Source organism: Equus asinus, chromosome 2 (genome assembly GCF_041296235.1).
Source record: "Equus asinus isolate D_3611 breed Donkey chromosome 2, EquAss-T2T_v2, whole genome shotgun sequence".
Classification (NCBI taxonomy): Eukaryota; Metazoa; Chordata; class Mammalia; order Perissodactyla; family Equidae; genus Equus; species Equus asinus.
The window spans coordinates 88,505,942-88,524,961 of NC_091791.1; the positions used below are offsets into that span (position 1 = coordinate 88,505,942).

General features: G+C 49.9%; 1 protein-coding gene across 8 annotated transcripts in view; it reads left to right on the top strand.

Annotated features, from left to right (window-relative positions):
• The first annotated feature begins 730 nt into the window (after positions 1–730).
• ARHGAP22 (Rho GTPase activating protein 22) overlaps positions 731–19,020 on the top strand; it is a 191,464-nt gene continuing 173,174 nt past the window's right edge. For 3 of the 8 annotated variants that reach the window (XM_044759462.2, XM_044759477.2, XM_070493338.1), the window contains exons 1-2: positions 732–852; positions 3,763–3,925. In XM_044759462.2, coding sequence (XP_044615397.2) covers positions 3,874–3,925 — 52 coding nt within the window. In that variant the 5' untranslated portion in view covers positions 732–852; positions 3,763–3,873. Of the gene's footprint in view, positions 853–3,037; positions 3,269–3,762; positions 3,926–19,020 lie in introns of those variants that run through there. The other 5 variants (XM_070493310.1, XM_070493335.1, XM_070493314.1 and 2 more) reach the window with 4 other exon arrangements.

Below are 19,020 nucleotides of genomic sequence, written 5' to 3' on the forward strand. Positions count from 1 at the left end.
ACCCGTCTGCTTCCCTCCTTGGCCCTGACTTTCAAGAACTCTTGAAGCAGCTGGCCTTGGTTTCGTATCTCAGCAGTACTATTTCTAATCTGTCCCCTTGAGAGATTCGCAGAACCTCTCTGACCTCAGTTTCCCAATCTGCTACGTGGGGAGACTTGGGCGATGCTGGAGCCTTGGGAAGTGGCTCAGATCGCCCCTCTGCAACCTGAGGGCCCCTCCTCTGCTATTGATTTCTCCAGCCCCAACTCCCTCCCTGGTGCCAAAGACACAGAACGGGCCAGCTGCCCGGAATCCCCTCTCCCAGGAAGACTCGGTGTCGAAAGCCCCACTCGCCCTGCCAGCCACCCGTGGCCCCAGGGAAGGTGACGCCTTCCAGGTGAGGGCGGGGCGACTCCGAGTTTGTGGGTCCAGAGGTTGGGCGCGGGATGCGGAGATGGGGCAGCGAAGGATGCTGTGGTCCAGGGTCGCGGGAGGCAGCGCTGCGGGAGCCCGCCAGGGGGCGCTCTGCACCCAGCGCCGGCGGCCCCTCCGGCGCAGGCCAGTCTCACCCGGGAAACCGAGGCCGGGCTGGGGCGGCCGTTCAGCGGACCAGCGCGGACCCCCCCCCCTCCCCCGCGGGGCACCGAGCAGCCGGGGCCCCCGAATCTCACCGATGATGTTCAGCCGGGCGGCTTCCTCCGGGTCTTGCCCGCGTCCCCTGCCTGCCAGGTCACATGGGGCGGGGGCAGGGCCAAGGCCACGGCCGGGGCGCGGGGGGAGAAGGGGCGGGGACCCCGAGCGCTCCCTCCAGGCGGTGCCCGAAGGAAGCAGGCTCCGGGCTGCAAGACGGAGGCGTCGGCTCCCGGGTACCAGGTGAGCAGCCCCTGCGGGGCCATCCCCAGAGGGACCCCCGGCGAGGGGGTGCTCGGTACCCTGAGCTCACGCACGCTCCCAGCAGGGCCCGTGGGAGATGGAGGAGGAGCCATTGGGGCAACACGGTGGCCAGGCCAGTCCAGGACGGGCGGGCCCGGCTGTCCACGCTTGAGGGATGGGGTGGCAGTGAGCGCTGGAGCACCCTAGGCCTGAATTCCCCCACCTCTGGCAGGTTACACTGCGTGACTTAGGGGGACTCACAGCTCCCCTGTGCTACCCCCCCCCCCACCCCAGGGTGCTACAGGGTGATGAGTTTGGTCCACAGTTGGTGACTACTAGGTGCTAGCTGTCATTATGAATAATGGGGGGGGGGGGGGGGCGGTGCAGAGCATACTGGCCTGAGTCCAGGAGGATCTGGTATTCCCAGCATCCTCCCCCCACAGTGAGCTGTGTGGCTGGTGCCAGAGCCGCTCCTGGCTGAGTCATCCCCAGCTGGCTCTCCCAGCCCAGGAGAGGGGCCAGCCTGGGGCCCGATCTTGAGCACCGATGCCAGGAGAGGTGGGTGAGGGGAAGGCAGGGCTGGCGGGTGACTGGAGAGCAGTTCTACTGTGTCCTCCGCCCCCGAGGCAGAGCCCTGCCAGACCTGCCCTCCACATGTGTTCTCCACAACACAGTGCCCACGCCCCAGGTCCTTGTCATCTCCACTGCAAGCCAAGGTCTGTGAAGGTCGCTCCTCCAACCAGAGCCCTCCTGGTCCAGGCGTGCCCCCTAGACACACACACATACACACCCATGATGTAGATGGGGGCCGGTGAGGGCGGGGCCCCACCCAGGGCACATCAGGACAGAGGCTCAGCTGGCTGTCTCCCACGGGGGCCTCTTTGCTTTGTGATAGCAGAGCTGAGATTGGGTCATGACCTGCCAGGAGCAGGGGAGGGGCTGGGAGAGGCTGGGAAAGAAAGGGCCATCCACAAGTCCAGAGCGAAGGGCTAACCTCATCACACGCCCCCAGGGGTCAGGCTCCTTCTCTTGTCCATAGAGCACCGTTCAGTGGGCACTGGATTTCCGGAGCCTCTCCCCTCCCCTCGGTCACAGTGCCCTGGCATCTAGTCTGGCATCTGCCTCTTTCCTATCCCAGCCCAGGTGCCTTGTGGAGGCCAACTCCACCCAGCTCCCTGGATGAAACCAGGTTGCTTTAGCCAATCAACACATCTCATTCCCCAGCTGCCAGGATTGGCTCAGGGTTGGATTGGGGACCCAATCAAAAGGCCATCATGCGGCAAGAGGAGATATTTGGGAGAGTAGGGAGCAGAAGCTTCCCAGCACTTCTGAGAGAGACGCTAGAAGGTATGCTCTGTCTTCTCGTTAGACATGGAAGAAATATTAGCTCCTGAAGCTGGTGCCCAGAATTTTTTAATAAGGTAACCTAGCTGAGGATGAAGCAGACACTTCAGGAAGCAAACAGGAGAACTGGGGGGAAAAGAAAAAAAAGGACTTGGTTAACATTGTCAAACTGCTGGATCCAGCCATGCCTGAAGTTCATATTATAAGGGTTTTCCCACAAAAGGAGACAATAAGTGCCCCCCTTATATTTTAAACCAATTGTAATTGTTGTTTTGTTTCCAGCACCTGAAAGATCTTGCGTAATTATCCTCTTTTGACCAATGATAAAATGGATACTCAGAAGGTATAAGTATAAGGTAACCAGATAAAATACAGGACACTCAATTAAATCTGAATTTCGGATCAACGATGAATACCTTTTAAGTTGATGTTATGTCTCATGCAATTTTGGGGACACATTCATACTAAAAACCAATAACTGTTCATCCTGTATTTTTATTTGCTAAATCAGGAAACCCTATTTCAGGAGCATGTCCAAATTCACACTAATAGAGAAAGGAGAAAGTCCAGAGCGAAGGGCTAACCTCATCACACGCCCCCAGGGGTCAGGCTCCTTCTCTTGTCCATAGAGCACCGTTCAGTGGGCACTGGATTTCCAGAGCATCTCCCCTCCCCTCGGTCACAGTGCCCTGGCATCTAGTCTGGCATCTGCCTCTTTCCTATCCCAGCCCAGGTGCCTTGTGGAGGCCAACTCCACTCAGCTCCCTGGATGAAACCCTGGATATGGACCCAGAGTTTTTAATTCTAAAGCCCCCACTACAGCAGGTGATGGGATGGGCTTCCTCCTGTCACTCCCCAGTGAACTCCCTGACATAGTGCAGGACCCGCCCCTGGAGCGGCCTTTCCCATAGGTTGCCCAGACCTCTACGTCAGTGACGTTGATGGCTGCAGGAGTGTCACTTGACTGTTTCATAATCGAGAGTTTTCGTTTCGATTTTCCACAACTTTAAATTATTCTCCAGGGATGCCAAATTTCCAGAAATGGCAGGGGAAGCCGCGCCATTAGCAGCAGGTGCGCCATGGGGAGGGTCTACCCCTGGGCGCCCCTGGGGCTTGTTCTCTCCATCCGGGTCTGGGGACCGCATCCCCAGTCTCTCCACTAATGGGACTGCTGCGGACACCAGACGAGGGTCCTAAATAGCGTCCTGGGAGTCACGCTGCATGCTGGCATGTTCTTGTTTGTAGCTGTTTTTGAGGCTTTCTGGAAAATACAGCACCTTTCCAATCCAGGTCAGCTGATTGTAAGATCAGAGGCGCATCTGGCATGTGTGAAGGGCTCCCACCGTCTCATCGACCTTCTGTTCCCCCCAGGGGTAGTTGTTTTCATGGTTCCCATTTTACAGACTTGAGGAACCGAGACCCAGAGGCCCCCAGACTTGCCCCAGGCCATTTGCAAGACCCTGGGGGAACATTTGCATTTCATGGGCTAATTCCTCACAGGGAGCTTGTTGGAAATCCAAGAACACACCAGAGAAAGGGCATTCTAAATATATTTCTTTTCTATAGATGCGGATCTCCCGTTACTGGAAAACAGGAATTAGCTTGTCTGCTTGAGGATGTGGCTGGTTCTTTATAAAAAGGATGCACAAGTAATTTGCGCAGTCTGCCAGCTTCGTTATGCTGCCGACAGCTCCCAGCAAGAGAAGAACGCTTGCAGCCAGATATTTCGGTAAGAGTTTCATTTTATTCGATGGGGACTAGGATTGCCTTTGCACTTGGCTTCTTGCTGAAGGAAGGGGGCCACCCGAGGCCTCCAGAGGAGCCGTCTCGGTCTTGTGGGCTGAGAGCACCGAGGGGCGTCTATGCACTGGCCACAGCCCTCACCCCCAAACTTCAGGAGCCCCCAGTAAAGTGCCCGGGGGTAACTTGGACCAAGTGGGACAACCCTCTGGATGGGTCCCGTGCAAGTGCTATGTGGGTGGTTGTGCAGATGCTTGTGGGGGTCACACAGGTGCTGGCTGAGTGATCACGTAGGTGGCTGCTGCGTGGGTCACACAGGTGCAAGCTGGGACGTTGTACAATGACGTTGCGTGTTCTCTAGACCTGGACACCTTCAGATGATGCCTGAGCTCCCAGACGCTAGTGGGAGAAACGAAGTCAGTGGTGCTCAACCTTTCTCTCTGTCTGAATCATGAGGGAGCTCTTAAAAATCCCCAGGTATTTTTAAACACTGGAGATTCGGGTTTAGTTGGTCTGAGGTGGGTCCCAGGCATCAGCCTGTTTTTTAACTCCCAGGTGAACCTAGCGTGCAGCTGGGGCCAGGAGCCAGCAGACGGAGCCCAGGGGGCCTCAGACTGCACACAGCAGCCTTTGCTGTGGTCTGAGCGGGTATTTGTAGGGACGGGGGTGTCAAACTCAGTGTTTACAAAGCCAGGACTCCCGGACCCGACTCTGCGGTGGACATGGGCTGTGGGTTGCTTCTCACGCTGTTAACCTCTCTGGGTCTCGCTGCCTACAACAGGCTGGGGAGAGGCTGAGACTGGCCTTGAACTCTGGTCGGTCCTAACCTAACACCTTGGGGGTCTGTAAAATCTCTAGCTATTTTCCTCTGAGCTGGGTTTATAACATCATTTGGCTTGGAAGGAAAAGTCACTTGTCTTTGTGAAAGGTTCCAGCCACCAGATTTCCAAGTCCCCCGGCTTCAGAGCACAGATGCTAGTCCTTTGAGAAAAGGACAAATGAGATATTGCATGAGACGCCTGAGTTTGAAGAATTTGATTAGATTATCTTTTTATTGCAGTGAAATTCACGTAACAAAATTAACCATTTAGACACGAATGTTTAATTCAGTAGCGATTCGCACATTCACAATGCTGTGAGACCACCACCTCTTTCCGCTCCAGATGTTCTCGTCACCCCAAAAGAAAACCCCAAACCCAGTAAGCAGTTGCTCCCCGCTGCCCCCAACCCTGGCATCGCTCATCTTTCTGTCCCCATGGACTTACCTGCTCTGGATGTTGCATGTGGACGGAAGCATACATGTGTCCTTCTGTGACTGGCTTCTTGGACTGAGTCATATCTTTGAGGTTCATCCACATTGCAGATGCATCTGCGCCTCATTACTTTAGGCTGAATTAATTCTTAAAGCCTTATCTGACCACAGACAGCTTGGCAGCTTTGTGAAAAAGGACCAGCCATGCCATTCTGTGGACGGCTTTGGAAAGCAAAGGAGAGGCCTTGGGCACTGGGGAAGCTGTCTCTCCTCTCCATCCTTGGTCTCTCGGGGTCAGCCCTTCAGTCTCTTCTCCCTCTCTCTCCCTCTCTCTGTCCCTCTCTCCCTCCCCTCCCATCCCCTCCTCCCCCTCTTCTTCTTCTCCTTCTTCTCTGTCTCTCCGTTTCTCTCTCTGTCTCTCCATCTGTCTCTATCTGTCTGTCTCTTTCTCTCTGACCCTCCCTCTCTCTCTCCCCTCCCCACCCCTCCTCCCCCTCATCCTCCTCTTCTTCTTCTCCTTCTTCTCTCTCTGTCTCTCTCTCTCCCCATAGATTCTGGAGGAGACTACTGGGAACCTGGAACTTGCTTTTAACGGAAGTTTTCGGGTAATTGGGGCAGATGGAAGATTCTTTGGGGTTAAGTTGCGCTGCTGCACTTTACTTCTTCACTCCACCCACAATTTTGCCGAGCCGAGGCCCTGCTGTGCAGCAGGAAGCCAGAGGCCAGCCCGGGTCAGGGTGTCTCATTCAGGGGGCCTCTGCTGAAGCTCTCACCCAGCCCTGGCACCGCCCTCGGCTCCACCCCTTGTAGGCTTTTCCTGTGGCACCGTCCTGCCCGTTCAGACCAGCTGCAGCCTCCTGGCTCACCAGCTTCCCTAACGTCTGCTCACTGGCCTGCCAGGTTCTCTCCCAAGGACTGGTGGCCTCTCCCTGTAGCCAGCCCTCCTGGCACACCCCACCACGAGTAGCCACTGCACGTCTGAATCACAGTGGGAAGAAAGATGGTGGCCTCCGTCCACACTGGGCCAGAGAGTCTAGAAAGGAGAGAGCAGCTCTGAATCCAGCCCTCTGTCAGGCCCCCAGCTCCCTGACCCACAGCTAACCTTCAGAACCAAGGGCAGGGGGCAGCTTGGACTGGGCATCCTCTGTCACACCACCCCCCATGACCTCCCAACTCTGTGGCTTTGCTCACTTGGCCTTTCTCCAGGGCATCCCCTCTCCCTTCCTTGCCATGGATGGCAGGGATGCGAAGGGACCATGAGATGCCAGGTAGGAAGGCAAGAGTGTATCCTGGAAGAACAGGAGCCTCAGAGAGAGGGGAAGTGAAGTCATAGGAAGGAGAATGGTGGGTGATAAGAGAGGACGGGTAGGTTGATATCATGTTGAGAAACTTGGACTCTTTTCTCATGGGCAGTAGGGAGCTTTTGAAAGCTGTAAGCATAGGATTGATTGGATCAGAACTGCTTGTAGGAAAAATCATGTGGCAGCAGGGTATGAAGTCAGCCCTCTCCTAGATTCTTACAAAGACCTACCCACTGGTCTTCCTGATTCTACCGGTGGCCCTTCCATAGCTTCTCAAAATTGCACCTGGAGTAAGGCTGTTACCACGTAAATCTAATGAGATCTATCACTCGCTCAACATATCCCAATGGATTCCCATGTCACTCCTCCATCAAGCCCACCGTTACCTACCATGTCATCTCCTTCTGCATCCTCCATGTCCTTAGTGCCAGCAGCACCACTTCCTTGCCATTCCTCGGATGTGCCAGGTCTTTGCAGGTGCTCTGCCCTCTCTCGGGAACACCCTTCCCCTCGGAATACCCATGGCTCACAACTCACCTCCTTCAGACTTTTACTCAAGCGCCACCTTCTTCTGAGGCCTTCACTGACTGCCTGTGTGTGTCACAGTGGGACAGGTTATGCAGTAGCTGGGCCACAGGTCAACTGCCCATCATAGTGACTCAAAGACCCAGGACAATGGAACAACCAATACCTCAAGTGGTGCTGCCGGCCAGACCAGAGCGCCAAGGGAGACATGGAGCTCTAGAATGGTCTCGTGCCAGCAATGAAATCCTCAGCCTGGAAGTCACGCTTGTCACACGCCACATGCAGTTCATCGCCCCAGCTATCCGCAAGGGCTCCAAGAAGTAGGATCCAACCACGTGCCTAGAAGGGGAGGACTGGAGGAATTTGGCAAAGCTCACTAATGACTGTGCCAGCTGGAGCACCATGCCGATATCCTTCTCCTCTTCCCTCCTTCATTTTCCTCCATAGCACTTGCTCTTATCTCATATATTTATGTATTTTAACAGCTTTATCATAGCATTTATTCTTATCTCATATATTTATATATTTTAACAGCTTTATCAAGTGTAGGTTCCATGTGATAAAACTCACCTGTTCTAAGTGTACAAGTCAACGACTTTTAGCAAATTTGTAGAGTTGTACAACCATCACCATAATCCAGTTTGAGGACATTTCTATCACCCGGAAAAGTTCCCCTGTGCCCATTTGCAATTCATCTCCCCTTCCGTCTTCCATCCCCACTGATCTGCTTTCTGTCTTTATAAATTTGCCTTTTCTAGATCTTTCATGTAAATAGAATCATATATTCTGTTGTCTTTTGTGTCAGGCTTCTTTCACGTAGCATAAGGTTTCTGAGGTTCATTCGTGTTCTTGTGTGTATCAGTAGTTTGTTCCTTTTTAGCCGAATAATACTCCATTGTGTGGATGTGCATTTCGTTTATCCAGTCACCAGTTGATTTATTGTTTTATGGCTTAGCATATGGTCTGTACTGAGGAATCTTCCATATGTACGTAAAAAAAAATGTATATTCTGCAGTCACTGTAAGGAGTGTCAATTAGGTCAAGTTGGTTGATAGTGTTGTCCAAGCCTTCTATATCATTGCTGATATCCTGTCTAGTTATTCGATCAATTATTGAGATTGAGATACGGAAATCTCCAACCCTCGTTATTCAATTGTCTGCTGCCAGGTTTTGTTCCATGTGTTTTGAAGCTCTCTTGTTAAGTCTGTGTTTATTTATAATTGTTATAGCTTCCTGATGCATTCACCCTTCTGTCGTTGTGAAATGTCCCTCTTTGTTGTAATGTTTCTTTTCTTCAAGTCTATTTTATCTTGTATCAACATAGCCACTGTTGTGGCTACTGTTACACCTCATATCTTTTTCCAACTTTTTCCTTTCAACCACTTTGTGTCATTCAACCTACAGTGTGTCTCTGATAGACAGCACATAGTTGGATCTTGCTATTTCGTGAGGACAATCTTTGCCTTTTGGTTGGGATATTTAGACCATTCACATTTAATGTAATTATTGACATGGCTGGATTTACATTTGGCATTTTATAGTTTGTTTTTTATATGTCTCCTCTATCTTTGTTCCTCTGTTCCTCCTTTTCCACCTTCTTTGTATTAGACAGATATTTTCTAGTATGCCGTTTCATTTTAATTGATTGCTTTTCCTATATTTTTGTGTTATTTTCATAATGTTTGCTTTGGGATTACAATATGCATTTTATCTTAATCTACTTCAGATTAATACTTTATTCCATTCAAATATTAAAACTTTGCTCCAAGGTAGTTTCTTTTCCTTCCTCCTCCTTTGTGTTCTTATTGTCATGTACATATTACATCTATATATTATAAGCCCCAAAATACACTGTTATAATTATTGTTTTACACACTCTTATGTCTTTAAAAGATGTGAAGAGAAGAAATGAGAAAAAAATATATTTATAGTGTTTTTCCTGTTAACCCACATATTTGTCTCTTCCTGTGTGTTTCATTTCTTCCTGGAAACTTGGGTTAGTGCCTGCTGTCATTTCCTTTCAGCCTGAAGAACTTCCTTTAGTGTTTCTTATAAGACAGGTCTGCCAGCAAGGAATTCTCTCAGGCTTCGTTTATCTAGGAATGTCTTTATTTTGTCTTCATTTTTGAAGCATAGCTATTGGATGTAGAACACTTGGTTAACTTTTTATTTTGTGTAATATATTGAATCTCTTTGTATTTACCCTGCTGAGGGTTTTTCAAGCTTGTTATATGTGACAACTAATATTTTTCATCAAATTTGGGAAGTTTTTAGCCACTATTTTTTTCAAATGATTTTTCTGTCCCTTTCTGTCTGTCTCCTTCTAAGACTTGCATTGCACATGTATTGGTGTGCTTAATGTTGCTTTACAGGTCTCTGAGAGTCTGTTCTTTTTTCTTCAAGTGTTTTGTTCTGTGTTTCTCTATGTTCTTCAGATTGGATAATTTCTATAGCTCCATCTTCAAGTTCACACATTCTTTCTTCTACCATTTCAAATCTTCTGTTGAGCCCCTCTAGTGAATTTTTCATTTCAGTTTTTAGACTTTCATCGCAAGAATTTCCATTTGTCATTTTGTATTTTCTATCTCACTGAGGTTCTCTATTGGTTTATTCTTTATTATCATGCATCCCTTTAATTCTTTAAACGTGTTTCCTTTAATTCTTTAAACACATTTACATAGTTTTTTTAAATTATTTTTTCTTTTTTTTAAAGATTGACACCTGAGCTAACATCTGTTGCCAATCTTTTCTTCTTCTTCTTCTTCTTCGTCTCCCCAAAGTCCCCCAGTACATTGTTGTATATTCTAGTTGCAGGTCCTTCTAGCTCTGCTATGTGGGATGCTGCCTCAGCGTGGCCTGATGAGCAGTGGCAGGTCCGTGCCCAGGATCTGAACCAGCAAAACCCTGGGCCACGCAATCAGAGCTCACAAACTTAACCACTTGGCCACAGGGCTGACCCCTTTACATAGTTTTTTAAAGTATTTGCCTGCTGAATACAAAATCTGGGAATACTCAGAGAGTTTCTATTGACTTTTCTCCTGAGAATGAGTCACACTTTCCTTTTCCTTTGTACATCTCATAACTTTTTTGCTAAAAACTGGACATTTTAGATAACATATTGTGGGAACACCGGGTTCTGATTTACCTGTCTAAATAATGTTGTTGCTGACTTGTTTGTTTGGTCACTTGCCTGGGATAAGTCTGTTAATTCTGTCCCCACCACCACCACCACACTACTCACTATGCAACCACTAATATCTCTGCTTATATTTGTTCTTTATTCTTCCTTTCATTTTTAAGCCTGGCTTCCTAGGGGTCACCCCTGTTTCTGTGTAATTCAGGGATCATCCAATAATTGGACAGATGTTGTGTTCAAACCTTGAGCCAGTACAGCTTCCATTCTCTGCTGATAGATCTGTGTGAGGCAGGGAAAGGCTCTCAAGTTCAGGCTGTTCTCAAGCTTGCCCTGGATCTTACTTTCTGCTGGACCCTTTGCATTACCTCTGCACTTGCCCACAGTCTTAGGGTTGGCAGGAGTGTGTGGGTACCCTGAGCCCTCTCTGGGCTCCACTGTGCATGCTGTAGCCTAAGCCAGGAGCGTGTTTGCCCAACAATGACTGTAGCCTCACACAGAGCATTCATTCTCCCCATCCACCTGCTGCCAGGATTGTCTATGCCACTGACAATGCCTCTAGGTATGGGCATCGCCCACCACTCAAAATTGAATGAGCCACTTTGGACTTCATCAGCAAAGTTGCTGGTCCTGATGATGTGCCCACCCTGGCAGAACCTCTGTGAGGACTGAGCTGGGGGAAGTGGGATGGAAGTACCCCTGGGCAAGAACACCACAGACTCCTGCTGTTCTTACCTACAGTACAGCATTTTTTTCAAGCATAAGTGCTTTTCAGATTGTTGCATGCCTTTGGTCCCTTTCCAGAGTATGGAAATGGTTATTTGTGTCAATTTTGTCCAGATTTATAGTTACATTTTGGGACGAAGATTTGCTGACCTCATCTCTCAGATGTAACTGGAAATCCTTCCTCCTACTTATTCATTTCCACCTATTATCTGTCTCCCCTCTCCTATTAAGATATAGGTTCTATCCTGCAGGCTTTGTTGTCATCATCCCTTGGTCACTTAGAATAAGGAGGGGAAGGGTGAAGGTTAAGAGCTGTTTTCACAGTACCTAGAATGATGCCTGACACATAGTATTTGCTTAATAACTGTTTGTTGAGAGAATGAATGAATGAATGAATAGCATGGAGAGCGGACTAATGGATGGCAAGTGGCCATGCTGAGTACCTGAGTCAGCAAGAATATAGAGAGGACGGCAGGTTCAAGAGATATTGGGGAGGAAAGATGGATAACACTTGGCAGTGCTGGACAAGGGAGGCATTAAGGATGGCTGGGGTTTCAAGCCGGGTAAGCCTCTAAGGAGATTTCATGGGAAGGGGGGCAGTGGCAGGCCCAGCCGCTGCTGCACCCCGATGAGGTGAACCAGCTGATCGGCAACTATGTGTATGTGTCGCAAAGTGGCTGCTGCTGCCCTTCCATCTCCCAGATCTCCCAGGAATCTCCCTGTGGCCCAGCCTAATGGGAAACATACAAGAAAGGGAATCTTGGGAAGTTCCCTTCAGCCCAGCCAAGCTCTGTTACATAGCCGTCACCGGTCCTTGTTCTCTGGTTCTGGTTACAGGAAACCAATGGAAGATGCGAGGCCATTCTAAGATTCCAGGAGAATGGCTCTAGGAGGGGGGAGAAGAGGCCAGGATAGGGAGATCCACAGGTAGAAGCCCATTTCAATAGTCCAAGGAAGGGCTGATAAGAAGCTAGGCCAAGACAGTGGTGGTAGAGACAGAACAAAGAAAGTGGAATGCACAGAGCTTGATGTCTGGCTGCCTGTGGAAGGGGAGGGAGAAAGGAGGAAAGTTGAGGCCCAGACTTCTGGTTTGGGCAGGTGGGAGAGTAGAGGTGCCATTGTTGGAAGGGATTCAGGAGGAGAAACAGGTATTGGAAGGACTGCTTGGTGCGCATCCTCAGCAACCCTTCCAGCTGGCTCTGTCCTCTCTCCATCCCATCTCACCAACCCCAACACCATCCATCCATCCATCCATCCACCATCCATCCCCTGTGGGCTGCTCTGGGCAACAGCTCTGTGACTGAAGAGTGATGCCCACTGCCCAGCTTCACACAAGCCATTGTCCATGGCACCTGACCCCCGCCCAACACTATAGATACTGCACCAGGGCCTGTCTCCATCTGCAGACTCAGAACTGCTGCTTCCCAGGGCAGGGGACTCTTGGCAGCATTCATCCAGAGACCTGGTCAGTTTCTGAGGGGATCAACTTCTTGGGGACTGATCTGGTAGGGCTGATGGCAAAGTGTGTGTAGGGGGCAGCTTCTCTGACTGTCCCACCCACCCACTCTGGCCCTTCACACTGGAGGAGCTCTCAGAATTATGTGAAAGACCCAGACAACAGGAGGAAGCCCTTTAGACTCCTACCCACTCTGACGCTCCATCCTGGGATGTTGCCTTTAACCCTCACATCTCAACTCTATGAGCAACTCCATCCCTGGACCCCTGCTCCGGCACCTTCTGACTTCCCTCCCAGAACTCTGGTCTTTGCGTGCCAGCCAGGGTTGGCCGTGCCTGCCCACTCCACTGGCCTCTTGGCGGTTACCTTGAGTGAGGACTCCCTGCGTGCCTCCCACTGTCCCACCAGGCATGACTCAGCCATAGGTCTACAAATGTTTATTGAGCCTGTACTGTTGGCTGACAGACACTCTTCTAGATGCTTGAATATAGAGATACAGCCCCTTCTCTCAAGGAGATGTTGGTCTACAGAAGGACAGGGCTCTGGTGGAAGGTGTACAAGGACAGCATGAACCAGGAGGAGAGTCTTCATGCTGCCGAGGGGGTCGGAGCAGGGTCCTTGAGCAGGGAGCAGCCTAGTCAGCCCCTGGAGTGAGGGCAGGAGCAGCCACGTAGGCGGACCACAGCGAGCATACCTGGAAGAGGTCCAGGGCTGCAAAGGTTCTCTGAGAGCTCCATCCTGCTCATCCCCAGGCTCCCTGCTCAAGCACCAAGCTCATCCTGTGACCCCCAGGCAGCACTGACGCAGGCTGGGCTGGAAAGACCCAGCCACTCCCGTGTCTCCTGCAGTGTTCTTTGTAGAAGCCCATTGATAAGCGCCATGCTGTTTGGGGAAGGCAGGGGTGGAGCAGGGGCAGCCCCTGAGTGCCCGTTCCTCCCCGGGAGTTCACCTGCCCCTGGCAGCACAGGTCCCCAGGTAAATGAGATGGCAGGTAGAGTGTTCTTCCATTTTATTAATGAAAAGAGCAATGGAGGATGGACCAAATGCTACCACCAAACTAACAATAATAAGGAATAGCCTTGAGATCACCCTGCAGTTTCCACTTCAACGTGGCCATCTAATTCAACTGCTCAGCCAGCCTGTGCGATTTTCGTGTTCCCTTTTTACAAAGGAGGAAAGTGAAGTCATTCCGTCCTGCTCCCCCAGCCAGGAAGTGGTAACACTGTGTCTAAGTTTGGGTTCCCCAACAGCAGAGCCCAAGACAAGGGCTGGGGTACAGGTGTTTTATTTGGGAAGTGATGCCAGGAAGCGGAAATGGGGCGGGGGAGGGAGGAGAGGGAGACAGGGCAGGCCAGTGTGAGGGGCATTATCATATCAAGACTGCAGCTTTCAATAACATTGACTTCCTCAGGAACTGAGAAGATGGCGGAATGCCTCCCAGGATGGTCCTAGAAGGATGGAGGCTGGGGATTGTCCTGCTTTCTTTCTCCCTCAGCTGAAGGCTGCCCCCAGGCTGTGGATGCCCAGCACTTCCGGACTTCGTTCATTGGCACCAGGGCTACAGGGTCCCTGGGACTTTAGAGAAGGCCCCCCAAGGCTGAGAGCCTGGAGAGGGAGCCCATCGGGGGTGGGAACTCTTTATCACACCTGTGACTGGAATCAGAGCTGCCACAGGAATGGGACGTGGGCTCCCAAAGCCGGGCTACAAGCTGCGGCCAAGGCCCCAGTAATTCTCTCTTCCCAAGCTGGGGGGAGTGTGTGAGCTGCACAGCCCTGGGGAGACATGGCGTTGGGGTCCCCAGAGGCCCAGGGCAGAGGTGCAGGGGTGGGTGGCGGACGGACAATGAGAGACAGAGGGGACCAGGAACAAGATGAAGTGTCCATTTGTGGTGGTCCCTGCCTCCACGGGCCCCTGGGGACCTGGAATTCTCTCACTCACGGTGAGGAGGAAGGGCAGGTGTGAGTCGGCTCGGCTGCCCCTGTAACAGAGTTCCACAGCCTGGGCAGCTTAAACAACAGAAATTTATTTTCTCATAATTCTGGAGACTTGAAGTCTGAGATCAAGATGTCGGCAGGGTTGGAGCCTTCTGGGTCCCCTCCTTGGCTGGTGGATGGCCATCTTCTCCCCGTGTCCTCACATGGTCTTCCATCTGTGTGTGTCTGAATCCCCTCTTCTTATAAGGACAACAGTCATATTGGATTAGAGCCCACCCTAAGGACCTCTTTTACCTTAATTACCTCTTTAAAGATGCTATGTCCAAATACAGTCACGTTCTGAGGTGCTGGGGGGTAGGTCTGCACTGTATGAATTTGGGGGGACACAGTCCAGCCATGACAGCCCAGGAGAGCCCTCTTGCTTTCCTGGGCTCTGAGCTGTCTGCCCTGAGGACCAGCGAGGTGTCTGTGCCCCGAGAACAAGGAGGCTGAGAGAGGCTGGACAGAGCCCTCAGCAAGTGTCTACACAGAAGCTCTGCCAGACACACGGCCCCCCGGGGAGCCAAGCGGAAGCCCACTCTCACCCGCCCCAAGCAGCTGAGCCAATAGGAGCTGAGTCAGGGGTTTTCCTCAGGGAACCATTTTCCTCCCATGACTTCTGTTCCTGCACATCTGGGAGAAATGACTTGACCCCAAGAATGATTGCGAAATGGCAGACCACAGGGAGGGCTCCCGGCCTTTCTGTGCTCTGCAGCTCACCCTCCCATGCGATCTCATTTAATGCTGCCCCAGCTCTGTTGGGGTGGAGCTGCTCTCCCTGTTGACCAGATAAGGGAGCTGAGACTCAGAAAGTCTGTTGACTCCCAACTAGTGAGTGGCAGAGGCAGGACTCAACCCAGATCTGCGCTGACCCACTTCTACTGCTCATTCACAGCTGCTCCTCTGCCTTTAGGGACATCAGCTACACCCTTGGCCATAGCCATCAAATCCCCCACCCAAATCTGGAATGTGCACCCATCCAGCTTGCCATGGGATCACTGGGTGAGTGGTACAAATGGGATTCTCTCAATGTGTTAGATGGTTGGCAGGTAAGACCACCAGCCAGTTACCATAGAAACAAGGATGGAAGGCAGCAGCATCCTGGTGGCCTAGGAGGAAGGTGAGGATGAACCTGGAGACGTAGATGCCGTGGCATTGACTTTCAGATACTTGCCCTAAATGCCCTCTAACAGTCAGGGTATCCTGAAAACCATCTCAGCCCAGTGTTCAGTGAAGAAAGGATGCTCCTTCCTCTACCCAGCTCTCTGCTCCCTCCTCCTCTTGATCCAGTTCCTGTTAACTTTCCAGCGCACAGGGAAAGTCAGCCCTCCAAGCCTGCTGCTAACATCATTTTGCCAGTTCTGAAAAGATAAAAAGAGTCTTTAGAGAAATGCAGGTATGGGTGGGGATCCTAGTTCCACCACGTGTTTACTCCGTGGTCTTATTCAGGTGATATGATCTTTCCACTCGGGTTCCTCACTGTAAAAGGGAGATCATGACAGGCCACATGTCATAGAACTGTTATAAGGATTATATATCTAATAAAAAACAGAGTTCAAGAAAGGGAACAGGGTAATTCCTGAGTGAATAGGAAGCCCCTTCCAGACAAACCATTGGATCCTACTCTTAATTTCTGGCTGTGAACTGTTGCCATTGGGAAATTTTGGAAAGAAAGTGTAATGATAGGTTTGCTTCTGATGGAGCCTCTGCATAGGGACACAGGGACCCTATACTTGGAGCCAGGCACCCAGTCTTACTTCTCCACTGTTCAGAGAATGCAAACCCAAGACCAGTCAACGGAGCGTCCCTGAGTGAGGTGGACAGTCATAGCGATGAGAGCTTGCTGGGGCCATTAAAAGTGGCCAGGCCTGGGAAGTTGACTCAGTGGTTCCCTAATGAGGGATTAATAATTTCTTTGGTCACTCAACACACATTTGTTGTACCAGGCACTATTCAAGGCACTAGGGACACAGCAAGTAACAAAACTGCTAAAAATCCCTGCTTCCTGGAGTTCCCCTTCATCACTCATCATAATCTAATGGAGGGATCTGAAGGAAGCTGTTCTCTGAGGTCTTCCATGTGGGTTGTGGGCCTCTGGGAGGTGAATCAGGATCTTCTAAGGGTAGGTGGGGCGGGAGGTGCAGTAGGCGTTGTTCAAAAAAGAATAGTCATTATGCAGAAGCTGTAAAAATTTAAAGACCCCACCTTCTAGTCTCGTCTTTGACATGTAAAAAGCTTAGAAATTGTCGCTCCCAACCATACAAAAAGAAGAAAACTAAACGAACTTAAAATCTATGACATTTCTTAGACCCAACAGAGAACTGAGGTCACAGGGCAAGCCAACACCCCAAATCAAGAGAGACAGGAGAATTCGGAAAACAACAGCCAAGATCAGTTTACCTGAAGCAGAGGCACTGGTACCATCAACTGATAAAGACGCTTAAATGGTAAATTGGACTAACTGCTGGGGGCTGAGTGTGGATTAGCTTGAGAGTGAGAACTCCTGGGGCCCTGTATGACAGAGGAAGCCCCCACAACTTCATGGGTTTTCCTGCCAGGAGCTCTACCAGATTCTCAAGATGAAGCATCAAGAAAAATCCCCATGTGTTCTGAACAGAGGAAAGGGAGAAGTAACCATTTTGAACTATGAACAGTGTTCTCCATAACAAAGGCCTACTTTCCAAGTAGAACATCTTACCAGAGCCCTAACCACCTGGCAGAAGGGCAGTTAGCCAACTCCAGCTTCCTCTAGACTTCTCTCCTAAGAGTAGAAAGAAAAAGGCTACTTCTGAGGGTCATAGCCCAGGCACTCAGGCCCAGAAGAAGACTGATCACTGATTATGAGACTGTAGAATGCTTCCCCTCCTCACACCTTACCACCACATCAGCAGGGCTATAATAATGGATCGCAACTCAAAGAGCTGCAAGGCACAGACTCTATTTAAGAAGGAGTCCTTAGAGAAACCCAAAGACAACAGAGGAGAACAAAACAAAGATCCTAGAGAAAACTGAAGCCTCTGGCACCTACAGACACAATAAATATTAACACAGCATAGCTCCTAGCTGGATCAACGTAAAAACTCAAACTAAGACCTATTTACCTCAGTTCCTGTTACCTGATACATTATGTATGGCTTCCAAAAAAATTTACAAAACATGCTAAAAGGCAAGAAAAAATACAGCCTGAAGAGCTAAACAGCTTTAGATAGTTCCACCCATAAGGAGCTTCAAAGTCACTACTCCATCCTAATGAAATGTACAGAGCTGAACAGACCGAAAAATCAGCAGCTCTTTTAGGATCTATAAGAGAGGGGAAGACGCAGGTAAACCACTGCATCTAAGATTGGAGACAGACACGCAAGTACAGGTGTCAGGACTTACTGGTGCAGACACTCCTGAGTGGAAACCATTGTGGGAACCAGTACTAGGGTCAAGAAATCTGAATTGTAATTGAAAAATTGGTGGAGGCTCAATGTGGACAACCCGGTCATAAGGGAACCCCACAATATCATGAGATTTACCTCCAGGAGCTCAACCAGGTACCCACAGGAAATATCAGAGAAAAGCCCCCTCATGCTTCCTGCAGGGGGAGGGGAAAAGGAACCATTTTGAAGTAAATCAGAGCACTCTCTTCTTCTTAACAGAAGAACTGCCCTGAAGGGAAACTAGTTAACCAGAACCTAGCCTGCTCTGGAGTATTATCAGAGCCTAACTGAGCTGGGGGAAGGGAAACACCCAACTCCAGCCCACTCTAGCCAAGCATCAGAACCAGACTTAGATACGTCAGAGATTGTGGAATTATCGGATAGAGACCTTAAAATAGCTATGACTAGTATGTTAAGAATTGTAATAGAAGAAGTAAACAACGTGTAAGAACAGATGGCTAATGTAAGCAGAGGGATAGAAACTCTAATGAAGAACCAAAAAGAAATGCTAGAAATCAAAAACACTGCAATGCCTCTGATGGGCTTGTCAGTAGACCAGACACAGCTGAGGAAAGAGTCAGTGAGCTTGAAGATATGTCAATAGAAAATTCCAAACTGAAATGCAAAGAGAAAAAAGAACAAAAAAGCAGAACAGAATATCTAAGAATGTGAGACAGTGTCAAAAGGTATAATAAATGCATGATTGGAACACCAGAAGAGAAAAGAGAGAAAGGAACAGAAGAAATAGTTGAAGCAATAATGGCTGAGAATTTTCCAGAATTAATGACTGTGTAGCACAGAATTTAAAAATGCCAAAAAAGAGGGCTGGCCTTTCACTCGGCTTCTGGGAGGTAATCTCCATCATATCTGTTAGGAGTGTCTTCACTTAGGGCAAGGGTTGGCTACACCAGATCATAGTGTTGCTAACCAAACCTGATAGTCTTAGAGTAGAGGCTTCCCATCCCCCAAAGACCATCCATATGATTTATGGTGGCAGCTTTGGGTCTTGTGGTATCAGTCAACCTGGGGGCTGAGATCAACTAAGAGGATAATCAATCATACCTATGTAATAGAGTCCAAATAAAAACTCTGGAAACTGAGGCTCTGGCAAGCTTCCTGGTTGGCAGTGCTCTGTGCATATCATCACACATTGATGCTGGGTGGGTGATATGCCCTGACTCTATAAGAGAGAACAACGGAAACTGCTCGTTTGGAACCTTCCCAGACTCTGCCCTATTCATCTCTTCCTTGCTTGCTTTTAATTTGTATTCTTTCCCTGGAAGAAACCGTAA